The sequence below is a fragment of the Crassostrea angulata genome, chromosome 7 (assembly GCF_025612915.1).
Source record: "Crassostrea angulata isolate pt1a10 chromosome 7, ASM2561291v2, whole genome shotgun sequence".
Classification (NCBI taxonomy): Eukaryota; Metazoa; Mollusca; class Bivalvia; order Ostreida; family Ostreidae; genus Magallana; species Magallana angulata.
In genome coordinates this window covers 4,758,444-4,782,572 of record NC_069117.1, presented here as the reverse complement: position 1 = coordinate 4,782,572, position 24,129 = coordinate 4,758,444, and the positions used below count along the sequence as shown (strand labels likewise).

The 24,129-nt window shown below is 31.9% G+C and overlaps 1 protein-coding gene across 1 annotated transcript; it reads right to left on the bottom strand.

Moving 5' to 3' along the window:
- LOC128155750 (uncharacterized) lies at positions 1–24,129 on the bottom strand. The gene is made up of 21 exons (XM_052817596.1): positions 24,052–24,129; positions 21,645–21,736; positions 20,978–21,089; positions 20,590–20,720; positions 20,406–20,447; positions 19,626–19,699; positions 16,344–16,467; positions 14,956–15,067; positions 14,664–14,794; positions 14,501–14,542; positions 12,958–13,064; positions 10,625–10,748; positions 9,679–9,790; positions 9,380–9,510; positions 9,217–9,258; positions 7,653–7,726; positions 5,797–5,920; positions 3,088–3,199; positions 2,808–2,938; positions 1,586–1,659; positions 1–1,425 (listed from the first exon to the last, which is right to left on the bottom strand). Exons 2-21 carry the CDS (start codon positions 21,730–21,732, stop codon positions 1,321–1,323), a joined length of 1,992 nt encoding a protein of 663 aa, XP_052673556.1. The 5' UTR covers positions 21,733–21,736; positions 24,052–24,129; the 3' UTR covers positions 1–1,320.

The window sequence follows — 24,129 nt, the reverse complement described above, 5'->3', positions numbered from 1 at the left end:
TATATTTTGATTTTTAATTTTAATCTGCTGACAAAATATGATGCATATTTTTCAAAACATTATAACTTTTCTTTTGAAACAAATATACACATACATTGATTATGTTGGAAAATGTGAAAACGTATTTGAGATACACACATACATGTTTAAATATAAATCACACCGTAAACCTGATTGTCAAAATGTATACATATATTCAACACGTATAAGCTGTTAGTTTCCATCATCACAGAAAACTAATTAAATCTTTCCAAATGAATTCACAAGAATTGAAAGAATATTTGAAAAACCAATAACAAATGTACATGTATAGTTTATAATAAGTAAATATCGTTTATCTTCTCATCAACTTGAGATTGAGCGTGGTAGGTTTTATAATATCCAAAGAAACGAGAGAGTTTGAAAACTATGTTCAATTGCAATATCACAATTATGATAACACTTTGAATTCTGTCTTTGAACTCATTTAATTACTGCCAACAAAGAATATCAAAGAGTTGTGTAATTTGTGCAAATACCTTTATAAACGCTTAAAATTAAGATAACAATATCATACTATTTTTGTTTTGTCTTGAGAATATGCTCTCCATTTTCCTATTTACTAGAATATGTATAATCTCTGTTTTACCATTGTCATTGTACTATATATACACTGCTATCCCGCAGACTAATTTAAGATCGTGACTTTTAAAAATATCTACATGTTTGTGCAACTTATTTATGTATATACGTTAGACCAATGAATCGTTCTTGGTATTAATAAACAATACAATAAGGACTTCTATAGGAGTAATAACTGTCCTGACTAATCAGACGCCTGTATGCTAAACAGTACAAAACTTCTCTCTGTGGGCATAATGCAGGCATGGGCGGTCTAGAAAAGTTGCCCAGGGGGACAAGTGATAATTTTGTTTTCCGGGAGGAGTGAGGAGTCTGAGGCATTTTTTCTGTTAATTTACAATGAAATTAAGAAGTTTGAGTTTCAAGGATGGACCCCGATCCTTTTCGATCCGTGCATGGTACACGTGAAGTAACTTGTCAGTCATTCATTTTATAAAAATTAAGAAAAAGCCAACATTTAACTTAATTTTATCATAGAGTTAAAACAACAACAAAGTGTCATAAATACAACTAAAATCAAATATTTAGCTAGCACACTATTGCCGGTATTATTTCCATTCGAAAAAAAATACGTTTTGCAGCATGCACGTTTTCTGCGTCTGTCCTTTCCCCACATTCCTCAATATCATCCAGATGTCTCCTCAAGATTCGAGCCTCTGCCTTCTCAGAGATGATAAACTCCACTGAGTTTACTGACACCTACTTGACTTGTTGATCTTTGTCCTTCATTAATTTCCTCTCCTTTTCTAATTCTCTCTTTATTTTAAGCAGTTCCTCCAGTCTTTGTAGTTTGGCATCGTTTGCCTGATAATAATATTTGATAAAACATTCAAACGGAATCAAAATCTGTCTAATTCATATTTTATTATATTAAAAAAACAATTTTACTAGCAGTGTCCCACTTATGTTCGTGACAAAGATATGAACACTCAACAACTTGATATATATCATAGATGTTCTGTACCTTTTCTGCAGTTTTGTTTTTCTTCTCTTTTTTCTTCCCTCCATCTGCTTTGTAACTATTTCCTTTACTTGCCCCTTGATAAGACATAAATTTTAAAAGTTTGTTCAAATTGTTGTGGCTTTTTGCAGTACGTAAACTATGGTAATGGCAATGTTATACATTTTATTTTAGTGTTCGCTCGCCTAACCAAGTATAATCAATTCTTTGCATGTGTAAACAAGTATGGAAAATGGCGAGTAACACTTTTATAAAAAGTGTAGAGGTTGCACTTTTTAAAATGTGCAAATTATATGTGCATTGATCAACCTACTAGTCTACATGTTTTGCAACATAGAGATCATTTCTAGATAAAAACTAACACTCTCTGCAACAAGTAAAACAGATATCATTTACATCTAGTATGTGTTGCTTTTCACTGTAAGCAGTGTGGAGAATAACCAAAAGGCAACAATTATTGAAGAATTACGTTATGTTAAAAACTTTATAAGAACACATTTGATCTAATAAGAGGACGCACTGGCATTCAAAGTCCATCTAGCCAAGATTAGGACCAATTCCAGCAATAATGTTTATAACAACTAAATTTACCCATGCAGTTTATAATTTTTAAGTTGGAAATATTTTGCATGCGTTCAAAAACATCTTCGCAACAATTAAAAAAGTACTTTGATAATAATGCATGCTTTGCTGTATTGGTTGCTTTATTTGATGTACATTAATACTTAAACTGATTTGAGGTCGGAATGAAGACAATGTCAAACATGTATTATACCTACGTACTATCCTTATATTATTAATGCATAACAAGATTGAATATGAAACATCTCGGTATTTTATTATTACACCATTTAATTTCAAATTTAGAAGACACTTTATTTCTGGTTTAATGGGTAATTTCTGACCAAGCTGTGTATTATATGGTGCCCTATTTATGGCCAGCGTACTGTGGCTGGGGTGTGAATTATATCTCATATCAACGATTGCATTGTTTAGAAAATATTAGGCGGAAGAAAGTTTACAGAAGATTAATTTCCATTTATGTGAAGAATTGGCACTATTAACACACTGTGTTAACCTGCAAATCTTCCAGCTTTGGAACATGACAAAAAAAGATTTCTGATCAAACTCTTTAATGGATTGATTTTAATTTCTGAATGGACTAACCACGTTTGATATTACAAGTTATCTTTAGGCTAATGTAGTTCTTGATCAGTGTTCTTACCTTTTCTATTCATTGAGAGTTTCGCCCTTTCCTCTTTTACCTTTTCTCTGTATAACTTATCACAGGGGTGATCCCATTTATTCTCTCCAGTAGCAAAATTGAAGTAGTATATATCTCCTTCTGAATCTTGACTAAACAAGAAACACTAGTATACATGTAGATATCATTTTCTTGATCTATTTATTGTATGACTTCAATCTACTAAGTCTGAAGAATAAGATGTCTACATGTTCCAGTGTCATAAAATATCTCTTCATTTTATTAAGACATGTAGTCTTACCATGGTTTCCAATGGTCTGGTAGAGGGGCACATATCCCCTCCCTAGCGATGTAAATCAGGTGGGGCTCTGTTTTAGGATCAATCCCAATAATTTCTGCATAATCACAAACTTCTAAAAAAAATATTGATGTACATTGATTAAGATAAGTGAACATGAATTCGCAATCCAAGATAATGCGTTTCAAAATAATTCTTTACGTTTATTACCAAAATCTGACTAGATCACATTGAGAAATAATCATGAACAGCGTCGTAAAATTTAGAAATCTGATTGGTCCATTTAAAATTATTATTTCTATTTACTTTGACGTAAAAGGATCGGTGTTAATTCCTTTGAGTTATGGCGCATTTGGATTTACATTTTGCACGAACATTTCCGCCAGTTTTGTTTTGTTTTTTTTAAAAACGGGAAAATCTAATAATATGTAAAATGATCAGATTGAATATAAAAAATAATGCGAAGAATTTCTATAAAAGTTGGATAAATATTTTTGTGAAATTTTCGTGGCATTTCGAAATCAAAGCTAGATATTTTTCTTGGTTTCGCACACTGCACAATATACCTATTGATGTGTCGTCACATTGTGTAATTATATTGTAAATATTGCAAGGCATTCCTGCAGTAACCCCAGTAAGAAGATCACCGCGGTCAGTTATACGCCATATTAACTCCAATAAACATCTCTATATTTTATGCTATTGTTTATTCATTAATCAGGTGCTTTGGAACACACAAAAAACCCATACAAACAATAAACCTATCGTATATTTCAAGATTCTGCCAGTGAACATTCAGATTGTTCTTTGTATACTATAATATAATTTCAATAAAATTGTGTGTTTCTGTCTTGTTCTCTCCAAACTTTCCAGATGTTTATTTAATATATCAAAAATATTCACTTACTCTACGGGCACTTGTGGTAGAACAGATTTATAACTATCTATTTCATATGTATTTATTCGTTTTTGGATTTTCTATTTTCGCTTTGTGTAGTATATTCATGAATATTATTAATCTACAGTTTTATTGTACGTGCGCGTATGGTTCTTTAATTTCATTCATTCATATTGTTTTCCCTTGGACTGAAAAGTCACACTTTCATTGGTTTAAACATAGCACGTATTTGGAGTAGTTGCCCTTTGAAATTCTTTAAAATCAGAGTAGTTTTCCTTAGAATATTGACGTCACATTGTTTTGTCTGGAGCAGAACAAAATGGCAGCGTCAAAATTTGATCAAATCTCTGCAGAGGATAGGGAGAAAACTTTTAAAATTGAATAGCAACAAAACATTGTAAGTGAACATAGGTGAAGCAAAGATTTTTAAAGAGTATTTGAAAGGTGAGATTGAAAATTTTGAAGAGTTTAAATGAATTAAATTGGACGAGGTGTTAGGCATCTTGTACATGGCTTTGCGTAGATCATCGCTATTTGTGAATAAATATGTCGCTTGATAGTCCTCGGGAAAACAAAACACTTATTAGGTTAGTTACTGACTCACTACAGAAATATATTGGGTTGATCAATCTCATAGATGGCTTGGCTTCGCCTTTCCATCTATGAGATCAACCCAATATATTTCCGTAGTGAGTCAGTAACTAACCTAATAAGTAATAGTATTATCCAATAAATTTGATTCTCTATAAGTATATTAAGTAACCGTTCAAACTAAGTAAAATTGGACAATATTTCATTTTCAACGACGTCGGATAATCCTGTGTTTATCAGCTGCATCTTGTGGTATGTTAATATTATATTTATAAAAAAAAATATAGTTATATATTTCTTTACTACCATGATAGTGATTAGGGCATATTAATTAAATTGCAAGGTTTATACTTCATCGTATTTTTGGAGTTAAACTTGCCATAGTAATTTTTAAAACTTGTTTGTAAGTTCTATAATATTAAATTGTCACGAGTTTTACCTTATAAATGAATACTGAAGTAACGGTTGATTTTTGCCAACGAAATATCGAAACTAAAACATATTAAACGTACATGTAAATTTGTATTTTGTTTTATGTATTTTTCTTTGTTTATAGGTCCATGCTTTAAACCCTTTAATAAATCTGTTAAACAAAACGGCTGTCTTTTGGATTTCCTTACTGCTCGATTACACATGGCGCTGCAAGAAAACATCTTCAAGCATACCGTAGGAATTTATTTTCCAAATATGCAGCTAAGTTTCAATCATAGTAGTGAATTTATCTGAAAGAACTTGTTCGACTTTCTATTGTGGCAGTGAGAAGATATCAAGTTGAATGTTTTCCTGTGTTAAAGTCCTTATATTTTCCGCGGTGTGAATTTTGTTCGTGAGTACTGTTGTTACCATTGTTATTTTATCACCATGAAGAAAGCTGAATTGCAGTATAGTGTTCATCAATTAGAAATCAAACTATTAGAAGCAAAACATAGATCACAATCCAAACAAGTTATTGAAAAACAAACTTTTATACCCGAAACAAGAAAATTAAAGACTTTGAAGCCGCCCAATGTCAAAATCAAATGTTTCTATTAATGATTGGATAGATGAAATTGAAATTGTATTCTCAGCTGGAAACGTTAGTCTATAGTTAATATTTTTGGTCTTCTTACAAGGTTGAAAAGCTGCTCTTTCATTTTATACACGATGCGATTTCGTTTTTAAAAATCATAGATGGTATAAAATTAAATGGGTAAAATGAAATTAAAAATGCAAACGTGACATACCCTTTTCACTGGGTTGATAATTTTCATCATGTTTTTCCTCCAGGACCAAATCAGTCCTATTATTGATCACAGTTTTTTCCTCATTCATTTGTTGTGAGTGTTTTGCGTTCAAAGCTCCATCCACCTTATAAAGAAATGTATGTTTAATATGCATTAATTTTCTACGTATCATAATGGTGATTAATGTTTTTTTTACAGATGTGTGTATGTACATGTACACAATAACTGTTTCAAGTAGAATAATAATAATAATATTTAATAGGTTTCATAAATTGAAAATCGATTGTGAAATTCTATCGTGTGACCATCTCAACAATCAACTCAATCATTTTCCCCGAGGAAGTCGATTGAATATCGGATAAAAAATTGTATAGTGAGACTTGACCGCATTTAGATATAGCGAATATTCTAAATTGTTCAAAACCGTACCCATGCCAATTCTGGGGTCAATAGAAGAAATCAAAGTTCAAAGTAGAACCAATTCATTTAAACGATACATAGAAAGAACATATCCTAAGACCTAAAATGATATTTGAACCCCTGAAGTAGCACCAGATTGACCGTAGGGCCATGGTTTTAACAAATTTGAATCTATGCTATCTTAAGGTTCTTGCATAGAAATATCACAAACTGTAGCATTGTAGTTCTTGAGAAGAATATTTTAAAACAATTTCCCAATATATTTCTTTGTTAAACTTTGAACCTCTCTTGGGACCCAAGTATTAATCCTGGAGTAATTATGTTTGAAGAAATTTATAATTTTTACTATTTATACAATCTTTGGTTTAAATATTGGTATTTCTGGTGCAGTGGTTCTTGAGAAGAATATTTTTAAGACAAACACCATATTTGCACTATTTCGCAATTATCAGATTTGGTACGTTACATTTGGCCCAGAGGTTCTACGAAAGAAATCAAAATATGTGAAAATTTACAGACATACGAAAAAAAAACGGACAGACTGATGGATGACGAAAAGTATGTCACCAGGAAACCTTAATTGAATCTTCGAATTAGGTGAGCTAAAAACAAATAATTCTTACCATTCACATGAACATGACACGAGCTCAGACTTGCTTAACTTCGATGCAAACATTACCATGATTACCAGTACATTAATGTGCTAAAGTGACTCCTTCAAATTAATCAAAACACGATAAAAACAATCCTGAGTAAATTCACATTTTGTCATGTGTAATGTTTCATCTGCTTTAATACAGACCCTCAATGATGAAACAAAATATAAAACAACACAAATACCAAACGTTCGACGATTCACTAAAGATACACATTACGATTTTTAACTATCTTAAATTTAATAACTAAACAAATGTAAGATGATTTTCATTTTTATGAATGCGATGAATTGAACTGGAAATGTAACCATGAAGTCACATAAATTGCAGTTCGTTTCACACTTTACTCAGCTGTTTTCTCAGGATTAACACGATTAATAAGTTTCTTTTCAAGTATTGTCACCAAAGTGCATAGCGCAGTGGGTTAAAGGGTATACTACGAATTTGTAAATCATGATTTCGAATCCCGCTGGGAGTTTTACAATTTTACCTCTCCAAATATTTTTAAAAGCTATTTTTTGGTTAAATATTGTAAAATTTGAAAATTCTAAAACATTGGAAGTATTTCAATTATCATGTACTTTAATCCACATTAATATCGACGGGTGTCAAATACCACCTTAAGAAGCGGAACTTAAGTGAGAATAAAAGGTTATTGGCTCAATTACTTTATTATATTCTACAGTGTATGTATATAAGGACAGTTTTACAAGATGCATCCTACGTACTTTTTTTAACAAACATATTAACACTACTTAATACATAAAATATGTTTTGTACCTTTTCTGCAGTTTTGTTTTCCTTCTCTTTTTTCTCCCCTCCATCTGCCCTGTAACCATTTCCTTTATTTTCCCCTTGATAAGACATAAATTTAAACATTTTGTCAAAGTTGTTATGGCTTTTTGTAGTATGTAATTATCTATGGTGATAGCAATATTATTCATAAAAGTACTCATTTTAGTGTTTGCTCGCGTAAACAAGTATGGACCATTGTTTGCATGCGTTTAGAAATAGTACTTTTTAAACAAAATACAGTGTACTAGGCTATTAAGTTTTCACCATAGAAATTATTATAGCTAGATAAAAACAAACACTTCCTGCAACAGAAGAAACAGAGTAGTCAAAAGGAGTAAACCAATGCCCAAATGAGGATGTGTTGTATTTCGCCGTAAGCAGTCAATAATTTCGTTAAGTTTAAAACTGTACAAAAACACACTTCATTTAACAGGAAGCCCTTAATGACAATCAAAGTCATTCCCGCCAAGGTCAGGATCACTTTTGGCAAAACGTTTAATAAGAACTATATTTGCCCATACCTTTTCTAATTTAAATTTTAAAAGATTTCGCATGAGTTATTAAACATTTTTGCAACTATTCAATAAATATAAAGAGTTTTTGCATTTTCAATGGTTTTTAAATACAAATTTAAGCGTTGCTGTATTGGTTTCTTTGTTTGTTTATTTCAAATTAAACTTTAACTGATATAGGGGGCGGGAATGAATGCAATCTAAGAAATGTATATCTGTACACTTTTCCCTACATATTATGCTTACATTAGATCTACATAAAAACATTAACTCATAAGCCATCCCTGTCTATTATTCTACTATTTAATCTCTAAATTAAAGGGACCTAGACAAGATTTCAGATAAAATTTTATGTTTAATGTATAAAATAGTTTACTTCTGTATTTTGAATGATTTACCAAAATCTGAATTTTAGAAGTTATGTTACAAGCGTGACACAGAGGAAAGAAGTCGTTGTTATTTAAACAAAGCTCGAATCTTATATTTGTTTACAAATAATATAAAGTAAAGAAAGTACAATTTCTTTGACAAAATGACTTGTGGAAACAAGATAAACTGATTCAATGTGTTCATAAATAATTTTATCAACATCAAAAATCAACATTAGATTGAAAATGTTACCAATACAAGACACATGTAAACAATAACAGGACTCTAGCTTTGATTACAAAACAAAGAATTTTCACCTCTGTAACTTAATTTTGACTAGATATTTGGCTTTCAAATTTTGACAAAGCATTATGAAACATCCAGATTGAACATTCTTGACATTAAGAGTAAAAAAATAAATTTTGAAAAAAATTAGCTCAAATCCACTCTTAGTTCCTTTAATAGACACTTTATTTCTGGGAAATTTCTGACAGAGCTGTTTGTTATATGTTACCCATTTTATGACCAACGTACAGTGGACAGGTATCTGAATATCTTATATAAAGACAATCACACACTGTTTAGAAATTGTTTTCAAAAATAAATAGGGCAGTAAAATTTTCATTTTCATAAGAAGAATCGGTAAATCTTTAACACACTGTGCCCACCTGCAGATCTTCCTGCAGTGGGACCGCCAAGTGCTTGGGAACTTGAAACAGATAAACATATTGCGTAAGTAACCCTTGAATAATTCCCAATGAACAAAGCATAATTCATAAGCATTTGATACCTTAATAATATCCTTATGTAGTTCTGGATCAGTGCTCTTACCTTTACAATTCCTTGATTGTTTCGCCCTTTTCTCTTTGACCTTTTGTCTGTATAACTCATCACAAGGGTGATCCCATGTAGTCTCTCCAGTATCAAAATTAAAGTAGTATATTTCTCCTTGTGAATCCTTACTAAAAAAAAAAGAAACACTAATATAGATTTTATTTTCTTGATCTATTCATTGTATGACTTCAATATACTAAGTTTGAAGACTAAGCCATCTAAATATATATATATTCGTGAAATAAATATATTTCATAAAATATATCTCTATTTTATTTCAAAGCATATAGTCTTACCATGGTTTCCAGTGGTCTGGTAGAGGGGCACATATCCCCTCCCTAGCGATGTAAATCAGGTGGGGCTCTGTTTTAGGATCTATCCCAATAATTTGTGCATACTCACAAACTTCTGAAAAAATTATTGTTGCAAATTGACTAAGATGAATGAACATGAATTAACAATACCAGATCATCCGTTTGAAAATCTTGTTTAACCTTTACCAACAATGTTTAACCACATCTCATAAGAAAAAATAATGTTAAGTATCGAAAAAATTAGAAATCTGATTAGTCGATTTAAAGTCATTATTAGTCCCCTACCGGTTTTCACCGAAGGGGACTATAGCTTTCCTTTCCGTCCGTCAGTCTGTCTGTCCGTCCGTCTGTCCGTCCGTCTGTCTGTCCCACTTCGGTTTTCCACACTTTTTTTCTTGATGCGTTTGAGGAATAATATGAAATTTGCTCAACAGCTTGTAAATGTCAAACTACAGATCAAGTTTATACTTTTGTAGCGTCTGGTTGACATATTTTAGAGAAAATTAATTTTTCATATTCCATTTTTTTAATGTTCGGGTTCGATATTCTGCATAACAGTGCATTGTTTTCACAATTTCCACAAACTGGTAGGGGACGTGTATTGCTTATGCAATACTCTCAGAATGCTTGTTTCTATTTACTTTGACGTTAAAAGGACCGGTGTTTAATCCTTTGAGTAATGGAACGTTTGATTTTACATTTTGCATTGATTTTTTTTTGGGGGGGGGGGGGGGTCTTGCTTGTTTTGAGGGTTTTTTCAAAGAAGCCTAGTTAATAAGCCATGTTAATAAACGTTAGTCTATAGTAAATATTTTTGGTCTTCTTACAAGGTTGAAAAGCTGTTCTTTTATTTCATACACGATGCAATTTCGTTTTTAAAAATCATAGATGGTATAACTTGAAATTAAAAAATGCAAACGTGACATACCCTTTTCACTGGGTTGATAATTTTCATCATGTTTTTCCTCCAGGACCAAATCAGTCCTATCATTGATCACAGTTTTTTCCTCATTCATTTGTTGTGAGTGTTTTGCGTTCAAACCTCCATCCACCTTATAAAGAAATGTATGTTTAATATGCATTAATTTTCTTTGTAACATTATGGTGATTAATTTTTTTCAGATGTTTGTATGTACAGAAAAGGCACTGAGACGTTAAATTATACATGTACTTCGATTTCAAAATGTGGGCGATCCTTTGACGACAAAATTTTAAAAAAGAAAACTGATTTACCCCATAAAATTGAAAATCTTATTTTCAATCGACTCATTAGTGAGAATAATGATGTCACAAGAACTATTTCAAGTAGAATAACAATAATATTTAATAGGTTTTATAAATTGAAAATCGATTGTGAAATTCTATCGTGTGACCATCTCAACAATCAACTCCAATTATTTTCCGCGAGGAAGTCGATTGAATATCGGATAAAAAATTGTATAGTGTGACGTGACCGCATCTAAATATAGCGTATATTCTAAATTGTTCAAAACCGTGCCCCATGCCAATTCTAGGGTCAATAGAAGAGTTCAAAGTTCAACGTAGAAACATTTTTTTTAACGATACATAGAAAGATCATACCCTAAGACCTAAAATGATCTTTGAACCCCTTAAGGAGAACCAGATTGACCGTAGGGCCATGGTTTTAACAAATTTGTATCTACGCTATCTTATGGTGCTTGCATAGAAATATCACAAACTGTAGCATTGTAGTTCTTGAGAAGAATATTTTTAAACAATTTCTTAAAAATATTTCTTTGTTAAACTTTGAACCCCTCTCGGGACCCAAGTATTAATCCTGAAGTAATTATGATTAAAGAAATTTATAATTTTTACTATATATACCATCTTTGGAGTAAATATTGGTATTTCTGGTGCAGTGATTCTTGATAAGAATATTATTAAGACAAACACCATATTTGCACTATTTCGCAATTATCTTCCTTTTAGAGAGGTTTGCGCCCTTTTCTAACAACTTAGAAATCCGTGCAAGTAATGATGCTTTGTACCAGATTTGGTTACATTTGTCCCAGTGGTTTTACGAAAGAAATCAAAATACTGTAAACCAACTTTTATTCGCGTGCGAGAATTTTCTGTGAGGTTAGCGAAAGCCTCGTCGACGCGAATATTTCTCGCAGCGAACCAGTCCTTGTCATGTGGTTGTTAGAACAACACGGGTTTCGATAAGGCTAGGTCGCGAACATTAGTCGTCGCGAACCAGTTTATCGGAAGTTAATCGCGAAATAACGTCGCCGCGAATAAAAGTTGGTTTACAGTATGTAAAAATTTACAGGTATACGAAAAAACAAACGCACAGACGGATGGATGACGAACAGTATATGACCAGGAAACCTTAACTGAACCTTCGGATTAGGTGAGCTAAAAACAAATATTTCTTACCATTCACATGAACATGACATGAGCTCAGACTTGCTTAACTTCGATGCAAACATTACCATGAATTTGCTAAAGTGACTCCTTCAAATTAATAAAAACAATCCTGAGTAAAATCACATTCTGTCATGTGTGATGTTTCTTCTGCTTTAATGCAGACGCTCAATGATTAAACAAAATATAAAACAACACAAATACCTAACGTTCGACGATTCACTAAAGATACACATTACGACTTTCAACTATCTAAAATTTAATAACTGAAAAGATGTAAGATGATTTTCATTTTTATGAATGCGATGAATTGAACTGGAAATGTAACCATGAAGTCACATAAATTGCAGTTCACTTCAAACTTTACTCAGCTGTTATCTGGATAAACACGATTAAACTGGTATGGGACACGTTTGTGATTTTACGTATTAATTATCGAAATAAACAATAAAATGAAGTGTAACAATGTAAGAAGTTTCTTTTCAAGTATTGTCACCGAAGTGGGTAGCGCAGTGGGTTAAAGGGTATACTACGAATTTGTAAGTCATGAATCCCGCTGGGAGTTTTACAATTTTACCTCTCCAAATATTTTTAAAAGCTATTTTTGGTTAAATATTGTAAAATTTGAAAATTCTAAAACAGTGGAAATATTTCAATTATCATGTACTTTAATCCACATTAATATCGACGGGTGTCCCAAACCACCTTAAGAAGCGGAACTTAAGTGAGAATAAAAGGTTATTGGCTCAATTACTTTATTATATTCTACAGTGTATGTATATAAGGACAGTTTTACAAGATGCATCCTACGTAGGTTTTTTTTAACAAACATATTAACACTTAACTACTTGATACATAAAATATGTTTTGTACCTTTTCTGCAGTTTTGTTTTTCTTCTCTTTTTTCTCTTCTCCATCTATCCTGTAACCATTTTCTTTATTTGTCCAAGTTTTTATGGCTTTTTGTAGCATGTAATTATCTATGGTGATAGCAATATTATTCATAAAAGTACTCATTTTAGTGTTTGCTCGCGTAAACAAGTATGAACCATTGTTTGCATGCGTAACCAAGTTTGGAAATAGTCCTTTCTAAACAAAATGCAGTGTCTATACATTACCAAACTAGTCTTCTTATTTTGCACCATAGAGATTATTATATCTAGATAAAAACAAACATTTCCTGCTACAGGTATAACAAAGTAGTCAAAAGTAGGAAACCAAGGCCCAAATACAGGATATGTTGTATTTCGTTGTAGGCGGTCAATAATCTCGTTATGTTTAAAACTGTACAAAACACACTTCATTTAACAGGAAGCCCTTAATGACAATCAAAGTCATTCCCGCCAAGGTCAGGATCACTTTTGGCAAAACGTTTTATAAGAACTATATTTGCCCATACATTTTCTTATTTTAAAGTTTAAAAGATTTCGCATGAGTAATAAGACATTTTTGCAACTATTCAATAAATATAAAGAGTTTTTGCATTTTCAATGGTTTTTAAATACAAATTTAAACGTTGCTATATTGGTTTCTTTGTTTGTTTATTTCAAATTAAACTTTAACTGATATAGGGGGCGGGAATGAATGCAATCTAAGAAATGTAATATCTGTACACTTTTCCCTACATATTATGCTTACATTAGATCATAAAAACATTAACTCATAAACCATCCCCGTCTATTATTCTACTATTTAATCTCTAAATCAAAACGACATAGACACGATTTCAGATAAAATTTTATGTTTAATGTATAAAATAGTTTACTGTATTTTGAATGATTTACCAAAATCTGAATTTTAGAAGTTATGTTACAAGCGAGACACAAAGGAAAGAAGTTGTTGTTATATAAACAAAGCTCGAGTCCTATATTTGTTTACAAATAATATAAAGTAAAAAAAAATCCCATTTCTTTGACAAAATGACTTGTGGAAACAAGATACACTGATTCAATGTGTTCATAAATAATTTTATCAACATGAAAAATCAACATTAGATTGAAAATTTTACCAATACAAGACACATGTAAACAATAACAGGACTCTAGCTTTGATTACAAAACAAAGAATTTTCACTTCTGTAACTTAATTTTGACTAGATATTTGGCTTTCAAATATTGACAAAGCATTATTAACATCCATATTGAACATTCTTGAAATCATTATTGGTTAAGGTTAAAAAAGATAGAAAAAATTAGCTCAAATCCTGTCTAAGTCCCTTTAATAGACATTTTATTTCTGGGTAATTTCTGACAGAGCTGTTTATTATGTTACCCTTTTTATGACCAACGTACAGAGGACGGGTATCTGAATCTCTTATATAGAGACAATCACACACTGTTTAGAAATTGTTTTAGAAAATAAATAAGGAAGTAAAATTTCATTTTCATAAGAAGAATCTTTAACACACTGTGTCTACCTGCAGATCTTCCTGCAGTGAGACCGCCACGTGCTTGGGAACCTGAAACAGATAAACATATTGCATAAGTAACCCTTGAATAATTCACAATGGACAAAGCATTATTCATAACCATTTAATACCTTAATAATATCCTTATGTAGTTCTGGATCAGGGCTCTTACCTTTACAATTCCTTGATGGTTTCGCCCTTTCCTCTTTGACCTTTTGTCTGTATAACTCATCACAAGGGTGATCCCATATAGTCTCTCCAGTATCAAAATTAAAGTAGTATATTTCTCCTTGTGAATCCTTACTAAAAAAAAGAAACACTAATATAGATCTTATTTTCTTGATCTATTCATTGTATGACTTCAATATACTAAGTTTGAAGACTAAGCCATCTAAATATATATATTCATGAAATAAATATATTTTATAAAATATATCTCTATTTTATTTCAAAGCATGTCTTACCATGGTTTCCAGTGGTCTGGTAGAGGGGCACATATCCCCTCCCTAGCGATGTAAATCAGGTGGGGCTCTGTTTTAGGATCTATCCCAATAAGTTGTGCATACTCACAAACTTCTGAAAAAATTATTGTTGCAAATTGACTAAGATGAATGAATATGAATTAACAATACCAGATCATCCGTTTGAAAATCTTTTTTAACCTTTATCAATAATGTTTAGCCACATCTCATAAGAAAAAATAATCTAAAGTATCGAAAAAATTAGAAATCTGATTAGTCTATTTAAAGTCATTATTTCTATTTACTTTGACGTTAAAAAGACCAGTGTTTATTCCTTTGAGTAATGACACGTTTGATTTGACATTTTGCATTGATTTTTTGGTGTTTTTTTTCTTGCCTATTTTGAGGGTTTTTTCAAAGAAGCGGAAAATTTAATAATATGCAAGTGATGAGATTGAATGTAGAAAAAAATAAAGAGTTGCTGTCAAAGTTGGATAAACATTTTGTGACATTTTCGTGACATTTTGAAATCAGAACTAGGTATTATTTTGTTCTTGCACATTGCACAATATACCTATTGATGTGTCGTCACATTAATTTTGTTATTATTTGTTAATATTTGAGAGACAACACTGCAGCAACCTCATTTAGAAAATCACCGCGGCCATATCAATAACAATAAATCTCTCTATTTTAAGCTATTTGTTATTCATTTATCAGGTGCTCTGGGAAACAAAAAAAAATAGTAATTAACAAATCATATTTCAAAATTAGTCTGCCAGCGAACATTTAAATTGTTCATTCTTTGTTTACTATAAGATAATTTCAATAAAATTGCGTGTTTTGTCTGGTTCCCTCCGAACTTTCCAATTTACTATATTAAATATAAACTCACTCTACAGGCAATATTAAGGTTTGAAATCGATAGCAAAATTGTTCATCGGCAAATTCAACTCATTTAGACCAATACACCGGTTAGTCGTATCTATACAAATCTATGATATATAATTCTTTAGTGACCAAATTACCACTGAAAGCATGATAGAGATTTTGTAACCAAATTGTAAAAAGTGATTCAAAACACCCCCAAATAAGTGTATTTCAATAAATAAAATAAGGAGGATTTGGTGGAGTTGTGGAATAAACACCCTGGCCTTATGTTGTTACTAAATTAAACCGATTACTGTTTTCGTAACTCTTAATGTCGCTCTTACCTAGTAACTGTCGACCGTGTCTGTTAAATATGTCATGCTAATAAGCGTCAGTCTATAGTTAATATTTTGGTCTAATTACAAGGTAAAAAAACTATTTTTTTATACTTTACATGCAATTTCGTCTTTAAAAATCATAGATGGTTTAACTTAGAATTAGATAATGCAAACGTGACATACCCTCCTCACTGGGTTGATAATTTTCATCATATTTTTCCTCAAGGACCAAATCAGGCCTATCACTGATCGCAGTTCTTTTCTCGTTCATTCGTTGTGAGTGTTTTGCATTCAAACCTTCATCCACCTTTTGAAGAGAAGTATGTTATGCAATAATTTTCTATGTAATATAATAATGATTTTTTTTCAAATGTGAGTATGTACAGAGGTAGCTACAGAACTGTAGCTTCAAGAGAAATTCGGGTTGACGGATCGTGAATCTACAGTTCAATCCAAGCAAAAACCTGTACAGTTATTGCGCACAAAAAGTTGTGCACGGTATTGGACTTATCAACCTACTTTAGGAATATATTGTGTGAAAGTGTTGATATCAACAAATTTCTGACTCAATTTCTAAAATGTCAATATTTTGTTTGCATCTAGTTATCTTTAAAACGCCCCAATAGTCCCGTAAAGTGAGATGGTGTGGTTTGTTTACAAGTAAAGTAGCGCGTCTTGATTTTGACGGGAATTCAACACACTACACTTTCAGAGGTCAGTTAGCGTATTTAATAAACTATTGAGGCAGGCAAAGTTCTGAATTAGTAGTAATATATCTCAAGATTTATTTGATATGAAAATTTCTAAACAATATATTTTAAGTTAGTTTAGTACGTCCAAACCCCAGCGCAACTTTATGTGCGCGATAAATGTACAGTTTTTGTACGGATGGAACTGTAGCTTCATAATCCGTCAACCTCGAATTTTCCATAGAGCTACAGTTCTACAACTAGTGTAGATGATGCACCAAGATGTCAATGTATAAACGTATCTCGATTTTATAATATGAGCGATCTTATGACAACCAAGTGAAAATACCAATACTTAATACACACCATGAAATTGAAATAAATTCGAGGTGACTTTCAAACACTGAATAAAGCTAATGAGCCTAGACTTGCCCACCTTCGATACAAACAACACCTTAGTGTGCTAACACGAGCAGCCTAGCAGCTATTGTTCAAGCTGCTCTATAATACTATCTGTATTTTGCGTGGTTTTTATTAAACAAAAATGAAAAAGTTCATTCATTCGCACTGCATCTGTGCACTTGTATGATTCAGCAAAATGACTCGGAGTTACATATGACTTTCCGTATACAAGACACAACTTAAAGTTTATGAAAACCCTACTTCAAAGAAGATGAGGGTAAGTAGTTTTTAAAATAATTTTTAGATGAACAAGCACTGTAAAAGATTACTACAAATCTATATCCCCTCCCCCCCAAAGACTTACAGGCATTTGTATCTAATCGCGATAAAAAAAAATCATGATCAATAGTATTACATTCCATCATATACTAGTATAACATTAATACGATATAAATACAGATCCACACTCCTCAAACGATTAAAAGATATGCTGGAAATGATAACAAGATACCATTTGAGTAAAGTTACATATATTGGTGCTGTGATGACAGAAGACTACATCAATTCATTGTCATAAAAAACATAAAAAGGCGGGAGCAAGAGTCAGGAAAATCTCGAATAGAATTATTTACACTTATTTACACTTTGGTAAAAAGAGACTTGTGGGCCTTTAACGAAAAAAACACTAGCATACAATGCACAGAAAATTAAAGTATATTTTCTAAAATAGAACATATTTAATTTAATATGGCCATGTGACAATTAACCTTAAAGTTTTGAAGTTAAATACATTCTATATAAAATTGTTTACAAACAACGTAGGGCCAACGGCAATAGGTTACCCAAATGTCTCAAGTGACCTAAAAAATACACGTCACTATACAGCCATATTCGTCATCCCTCCTTAACAAAAAGCATTAACACCTGCCCCAAGGGCAGTGATTTTCATTATTTAAAAAGACGAAATTATGAACACCATAACAATGCATTCAGTTTAACTCCAAAGACAATGAAAGTGCAGAAAAATATGTATATAATATTTGAATAATTGTCACTATGTTACCATATTTGCCCTACCAAAAAGGCCTGAACCCCTGACTTATGGGCCATGAATTTTACAATATTGATAGATGGCTCCATAGACATGAACTTAGTTTTTCTAAGATATATTTGGGAGTAGCAAAGATGTTTATAAAGACGCGATACATTTTCACTATATGGCCCTATTGCCCCTGCCCTATGGCCTGAACTACTGACCCAGGAATCATTGATTTAACAATTCAGGTAGAGGGTTTTCTAGCCATGCATTTAGTTTTCTTAAATATATATGGGAAAAGAGAAGAATGTTTTCTAAGACATTTTCACTATATGACCATATTTGCCCGTCCTATGGTCTGAACAACTTTTGACCCAAGGACCATAAATTTCACAATTTTGGTAGAGGGCTTCATGGACTTAATAATTATGCATTTAGTTATCTCAAATATATATAGAGTAGACAAGACGTTTTTCTAAGATTTTATACATTTTCACTATATATATATATATATATATATATATATATATATATATATATATATATATATATATATATATATATATATATATATATATATATATATATGAGTAGTGTAGAAAATTTAAAGATAAAATACATATTCACTATATGGCCAATATGGTACCGCCCTCGAGCCTGAACCCCTTACCCAGGGGCCATGAAATTCACAATTATTGTAGAGGGCTTCATGGACATAATTACCATAGATTTAGTTTTAATAGAGAAGAAGATTTTTTGAAAATTTTGCTTTTTTTTATTTGCTAATTGTTTCCGCCCAAGAGGACCCGGGGTGGTAAAGTTATAAAATAATTTAGAGTTTTATTATCATAGTAATGTTTCAAACCAAAATTGGTAACAATTGGCCTTGTAGTTTTCAAGAAGAGGTTATAAATGTAAAATTGTTAACGCACGACGCACAGACACACAAAGACGGACGAATACCGATAGCAACATGCCTTCTGAGTGACTCATGTGACCTAAACAAAATCTAATAGTTGTTTGAAAAAGGTATTTGATAATCGCAAATTCATTATTCAACGGTCACCTCTATTGATAAAAGTTTGATTGTATAAAACAAAACAAATTCACAATTCACTAACGATACACATTCCGATTGCAACCGTTTTAATGGATACCTTACGAATCTTTCATGATTTTCATTTTTATGAATTTTAATGAGAACATTAAATGACTTTGCTGTACAATTAATTTATTACTGATTTTCTTTAAACAGCAATTTGAAAAGCTATACCTCATGTTCTTTTTAATCAAACATATAAACTTTCAACCATATAATTTGTAACCGATAGTCTTTACCTTTTCTGCAGTTTCGTTGGTCTTCTCTTTTATCTTTTCTTCTTTTGATTTGAAATTATTTTCTTTATTTGCCCCTGGATAAGAAACAAATTTACAAATTAAAGACAATATCATAAATTAAATATTTTAAGAAAGTAATTATTTTAGTGTTCACTCGCGTAAACATGTATGGGCAACTATGGTATTTATAATTATAACTCAATTGAGAAAAAGGGGATAAACCAATTAATTTCGTGAGGAGGCCTTTGCTATAAAACATTTTGCATGTGTTAAAAAAATATACACATTTTGTTACAAAATCAATCAACATTTTTGGTATTTGCGGCAAATTTTCAATAGTTGGTGAATAAAAATGTATGCTTTCAATTGCTGTATCCGTAAGCACTTGGTTTATTGTATTTGATATGAATCAATCTTTCAAAATGACATATAGGCATGGATAATGCCGATTTCAAAAATCTCTTAAATGTAAACTTACCCTTACATATTATGCCGACATTGGAAGAGAATAAAAGGATTAATTCAGAAAACGTCATTCTTTATTCCAGTATTTCATAGATAATGTAATAGGCAATTTACTTTTAAGTTCAAGTTGTGTATTTTCTAATGATCTGTTTTTGCCAATGTTCAAGGGGTATATACCTCATATGAACACAGCCAAACACTTGTTTAGAAAATTACATTGTTCAAATAGTACATGTATAAGGTCGTAAGAAGTTAAATGAATTTTTTTCATTCATGTTAAAATTGATACATCTGTAACACACAGTCTGTGTCTACCTGGCGCTTTTCCTGCCGTGGGACCGCTGCATGCTTTGGGACCTGTAAATGGACAGGATTGTTGATACTGAGGTCATTCTACGTCTTTAATCGTTTGTCTGTTATATCTGAATAGCCTGAACATTATTTATCAGCATTTGATAACACAAATCATTCTTTTGAAGTTCTTTATTATTACTCTTACCTTTTCTATTTATTAACAGTTTCTTTCTTTCCTCCATGACCATTTTTCTGTATAACTCATCACAGGGGTGATCCCAAATACTCTCTCCAGTAGCAAAATTGAAATAGTATATGTTTCCATGTGGACCTTGACTAAAAAGTGAAGCATTAACGTAGGTATCATATTCTTGAACTAAACTAGCTGCAGGTCTGCAGCTCCCGGGGGGGAGGGGGGTGGGGGCATTCAGATGGACGACCTGGGAGTTACAGTCCTGTTCGTCTGGGAGCTACAGAGCTGCAGCTAGAACTTTTCATTTTCTATAATTTCAATCAACTAAATTTGAAGTCATCTAAATTTTGTAGTGTTATAAGGTATCTGAATGATCTTTTCTTATTTCATTTTGAATTACCATGGTTTCCAGTCGTCTGGTAGAGGGGCACATATCCCCTTCCTAGCGATGTAAATCAGGTGGGGCTCTGTTTTAGGATCAATCCGAATAATTTGCGCATAATCACAAACTTCTGAAAAAAATATTTTTGCACATTTAATAAGATACATGAACATCAATCAACAATCTGAGATAGTCTGATTGAGGTGAACATTTACCTTTATTAACAATGATTAGATTTCATTAGGAAATTAAATTGTACAGCTTTGTAAAATTAAAAAATCCGATTGGTCTGCGGAAAGCCAGTATTTAATTTACTCAGACAGTGTTTATCCCATTTGAGTAATGGCGCACTTGGTTTGACATTTTGCACTCAAAATGTTATATGCTCTATTGATATTTGTTGTCTTTTTTTAATATGCGGGAAAATTGCATAGAATATTGTTCAAAGAAATGGGCAATGATCAGATAAAGATTGAATATAGGAAATACAAAATATTTAATGTATAACGCTTGATTAATATCTTAGTGACATTTTAATGACATTTTTTAAATCAAATTTGACAAATTTTTTTTATTTCCTGCCCATTGCACAATATGCCTATTCATATATCTATATCGTATTTGTATATTGATACAAAATAATGTGTGTTATGATTTAAAATTCACTTATACAAACGTGACTTACCCTCCTCACTGGGTTGATAATTTTCATCATACTCTTCCTCAAGGACCAAATTAGGCCTACCATTGGTGTTTTTGTTTCTTAACTCCATCCCCCTGATGAAAAAAAAGTTTGCATAATTTTCTATTCAAAATAATCATAAGTTTGATTTTATTTTATTATTTTGATAATAATAATGATTGATTTTTTAAATTTCAGATCTGTTTATATGAAGGGGGTGTACTAAGATGTCAATTTATATTTCAATTTAAGATATTGGCAATCCTATGACAAAAAAATGAAAATACTAATTATTAACGTACATCATGAAATGAACCTGACAGCAGTGACTGTGAATATACGTGAGCTCAGACTTGCCCACCTTCGATGCCCACACCACCAGTAAATAAATGTGCTAAAGTGATCAAATTAATGGGATTCAAATCAATCTAAACACATATAAAGTTCTGTTTTGCAAACATGACTAAGAGATATTGTTCTTGTTGTTCTTTAACTACTCTCTGGGAGTTTATTAACGAAATGACTCAGTGGTTACCTATGACTATATGGTCACACTGGCCCTACCCAAGGGTCCTGAATTCCTAACCAAGGGGTTTAAATTTCACAATTTAGGTAGAGCGTTTCATGAATATATAACAATTATCCATTCAGCTTAACCCCTCCTGCTGTGGACGAAGAGAGGAAGATTTTCTAGGATTAGATACAATCTCGCTATTTGGTCATGTTAGCCCCACATAAGGGCCTAAACCTTTGACACAATCTTTATGAAGGCCTTAATGAACATCAGAGTCCTGTAATCAGTTTATCTTTCACTTCTATGGATAGAGAAAAGATATTCGAAGATTTAATACATTTTCACTATATATTCATATTGGTCCTGCCCTAGGGCCTAAACCCCTGACCCTGTAAAATGAATTTTAAAATTTTGATAAAGGGCTTCATTGACATCATAATTATGCTTTTAGTTTTTCCCCAACATGTGTGGGAGAAGAGAAGAAGATTTTTGCAAAGTTTACCCATATTTGCTTATTTTGGTCCCGCCAATGAGGCCCCGGGGGAAGTATGGTCATAAATTTCACAATTTATATTTCTATTATGCATCAAACCGAAAAGTGGTAATAATTGGTCGTGTTGTTTTCTAGAAGAAGTTAAAAATGTAAAATTGTTTACGCATCACGCACGTTGGATGACGGACGACGCACGATGGACGACGGACAAAACGGCCACTTAGTCGCTCTGGTGACCTAAAAATTAAATGATAAAAAAGTCTTATGGGTACTAAAAGATTTTTATGTTATAAACGAAATTTAAAAAAAAAAACAACTTATCGCAGATGATTCTTCAAAAAAAGTTACGGAACACTGACACTGACTATAATTGATTGTTTACTTTGTTGACACCATGGAATAAAATTCTTTTTGCGCAACGGTTATTCTTTTTATTTGGTATTTTGTAAGCATGCTGCTCTAAAATTTGTATGTTTCACTAGAGGATACTTGCAAAGGCAGTGCAATTTGTCCGAGATAGATAGATAGATAGATTCTCTCTCGTCATTAAAGCAAACCACAGCATGGCATGCAACATAATTTAAACTCAGTTTTTAATGATTTTATTTCAAAGATAAATGTTTACAATGCAAATTAGTGGTAAACATTGGTTTTTTGATATTTTATTTTGACATCCTGTCGACAATATTGTCAATCTTAAAAACGTTTTGGCGGAGGAGACGAGGTGACACATCGAGCATGCATACTCACGTACCGCTCGCGAGTAGTTTACCTTACATTAGTGCATTATAAACTTGAAGCAGTTCTTATTCATTTTAACCTGCATGACATTTGATGAACTTCAACGTAAATGCCTTATAAACTGTGGTGTAGAGTCGGATAACTATTACCGTGTCGGTCTTCGGACGTCGGTATTAGTTATATAAGGAAATGTTTACTCGTTTGCAGTGGAGGACCATTTTTACAATGTCCAGTCCAAAAAGGTTTAAGACGATTGCTATAAAATTAAACACAGGGAAACGCTGAATCAATTAACGATGGTGCTTTAATAACAGTGGTCTCCGATCAGAGTACACAATACAAGGAGTCACCAGGACAAATTGCACGAAGCCGCAATACAAAGGTACAGTCTCCTAAATTACCTAACACTGGTGACTAATAGCTTGATCAAACAATATTAAAAATACTCACTTTAAAAACTAAATAGAGTCAAATTGCTAAATAAGAGCTTGGGAGTTAAGGTAAACAACAATAGAGATAATTCGAACTGATACAGAGTATGGTAAAGTTATCAATTTCACGAATACGTTAGTCACTTTAACTCCAACTCACTCAATAAAACATTACTTTAACGAGATCAATCCTACTTTATTGATCAATCAAAGAATAGCTGTAAAACTTACTATTGTTGTGAGAACCAGTTTAACAACGATTAAATCCCAAACCTAATATGGAACGCCAGTGTTGCCTTAAGATCTCGG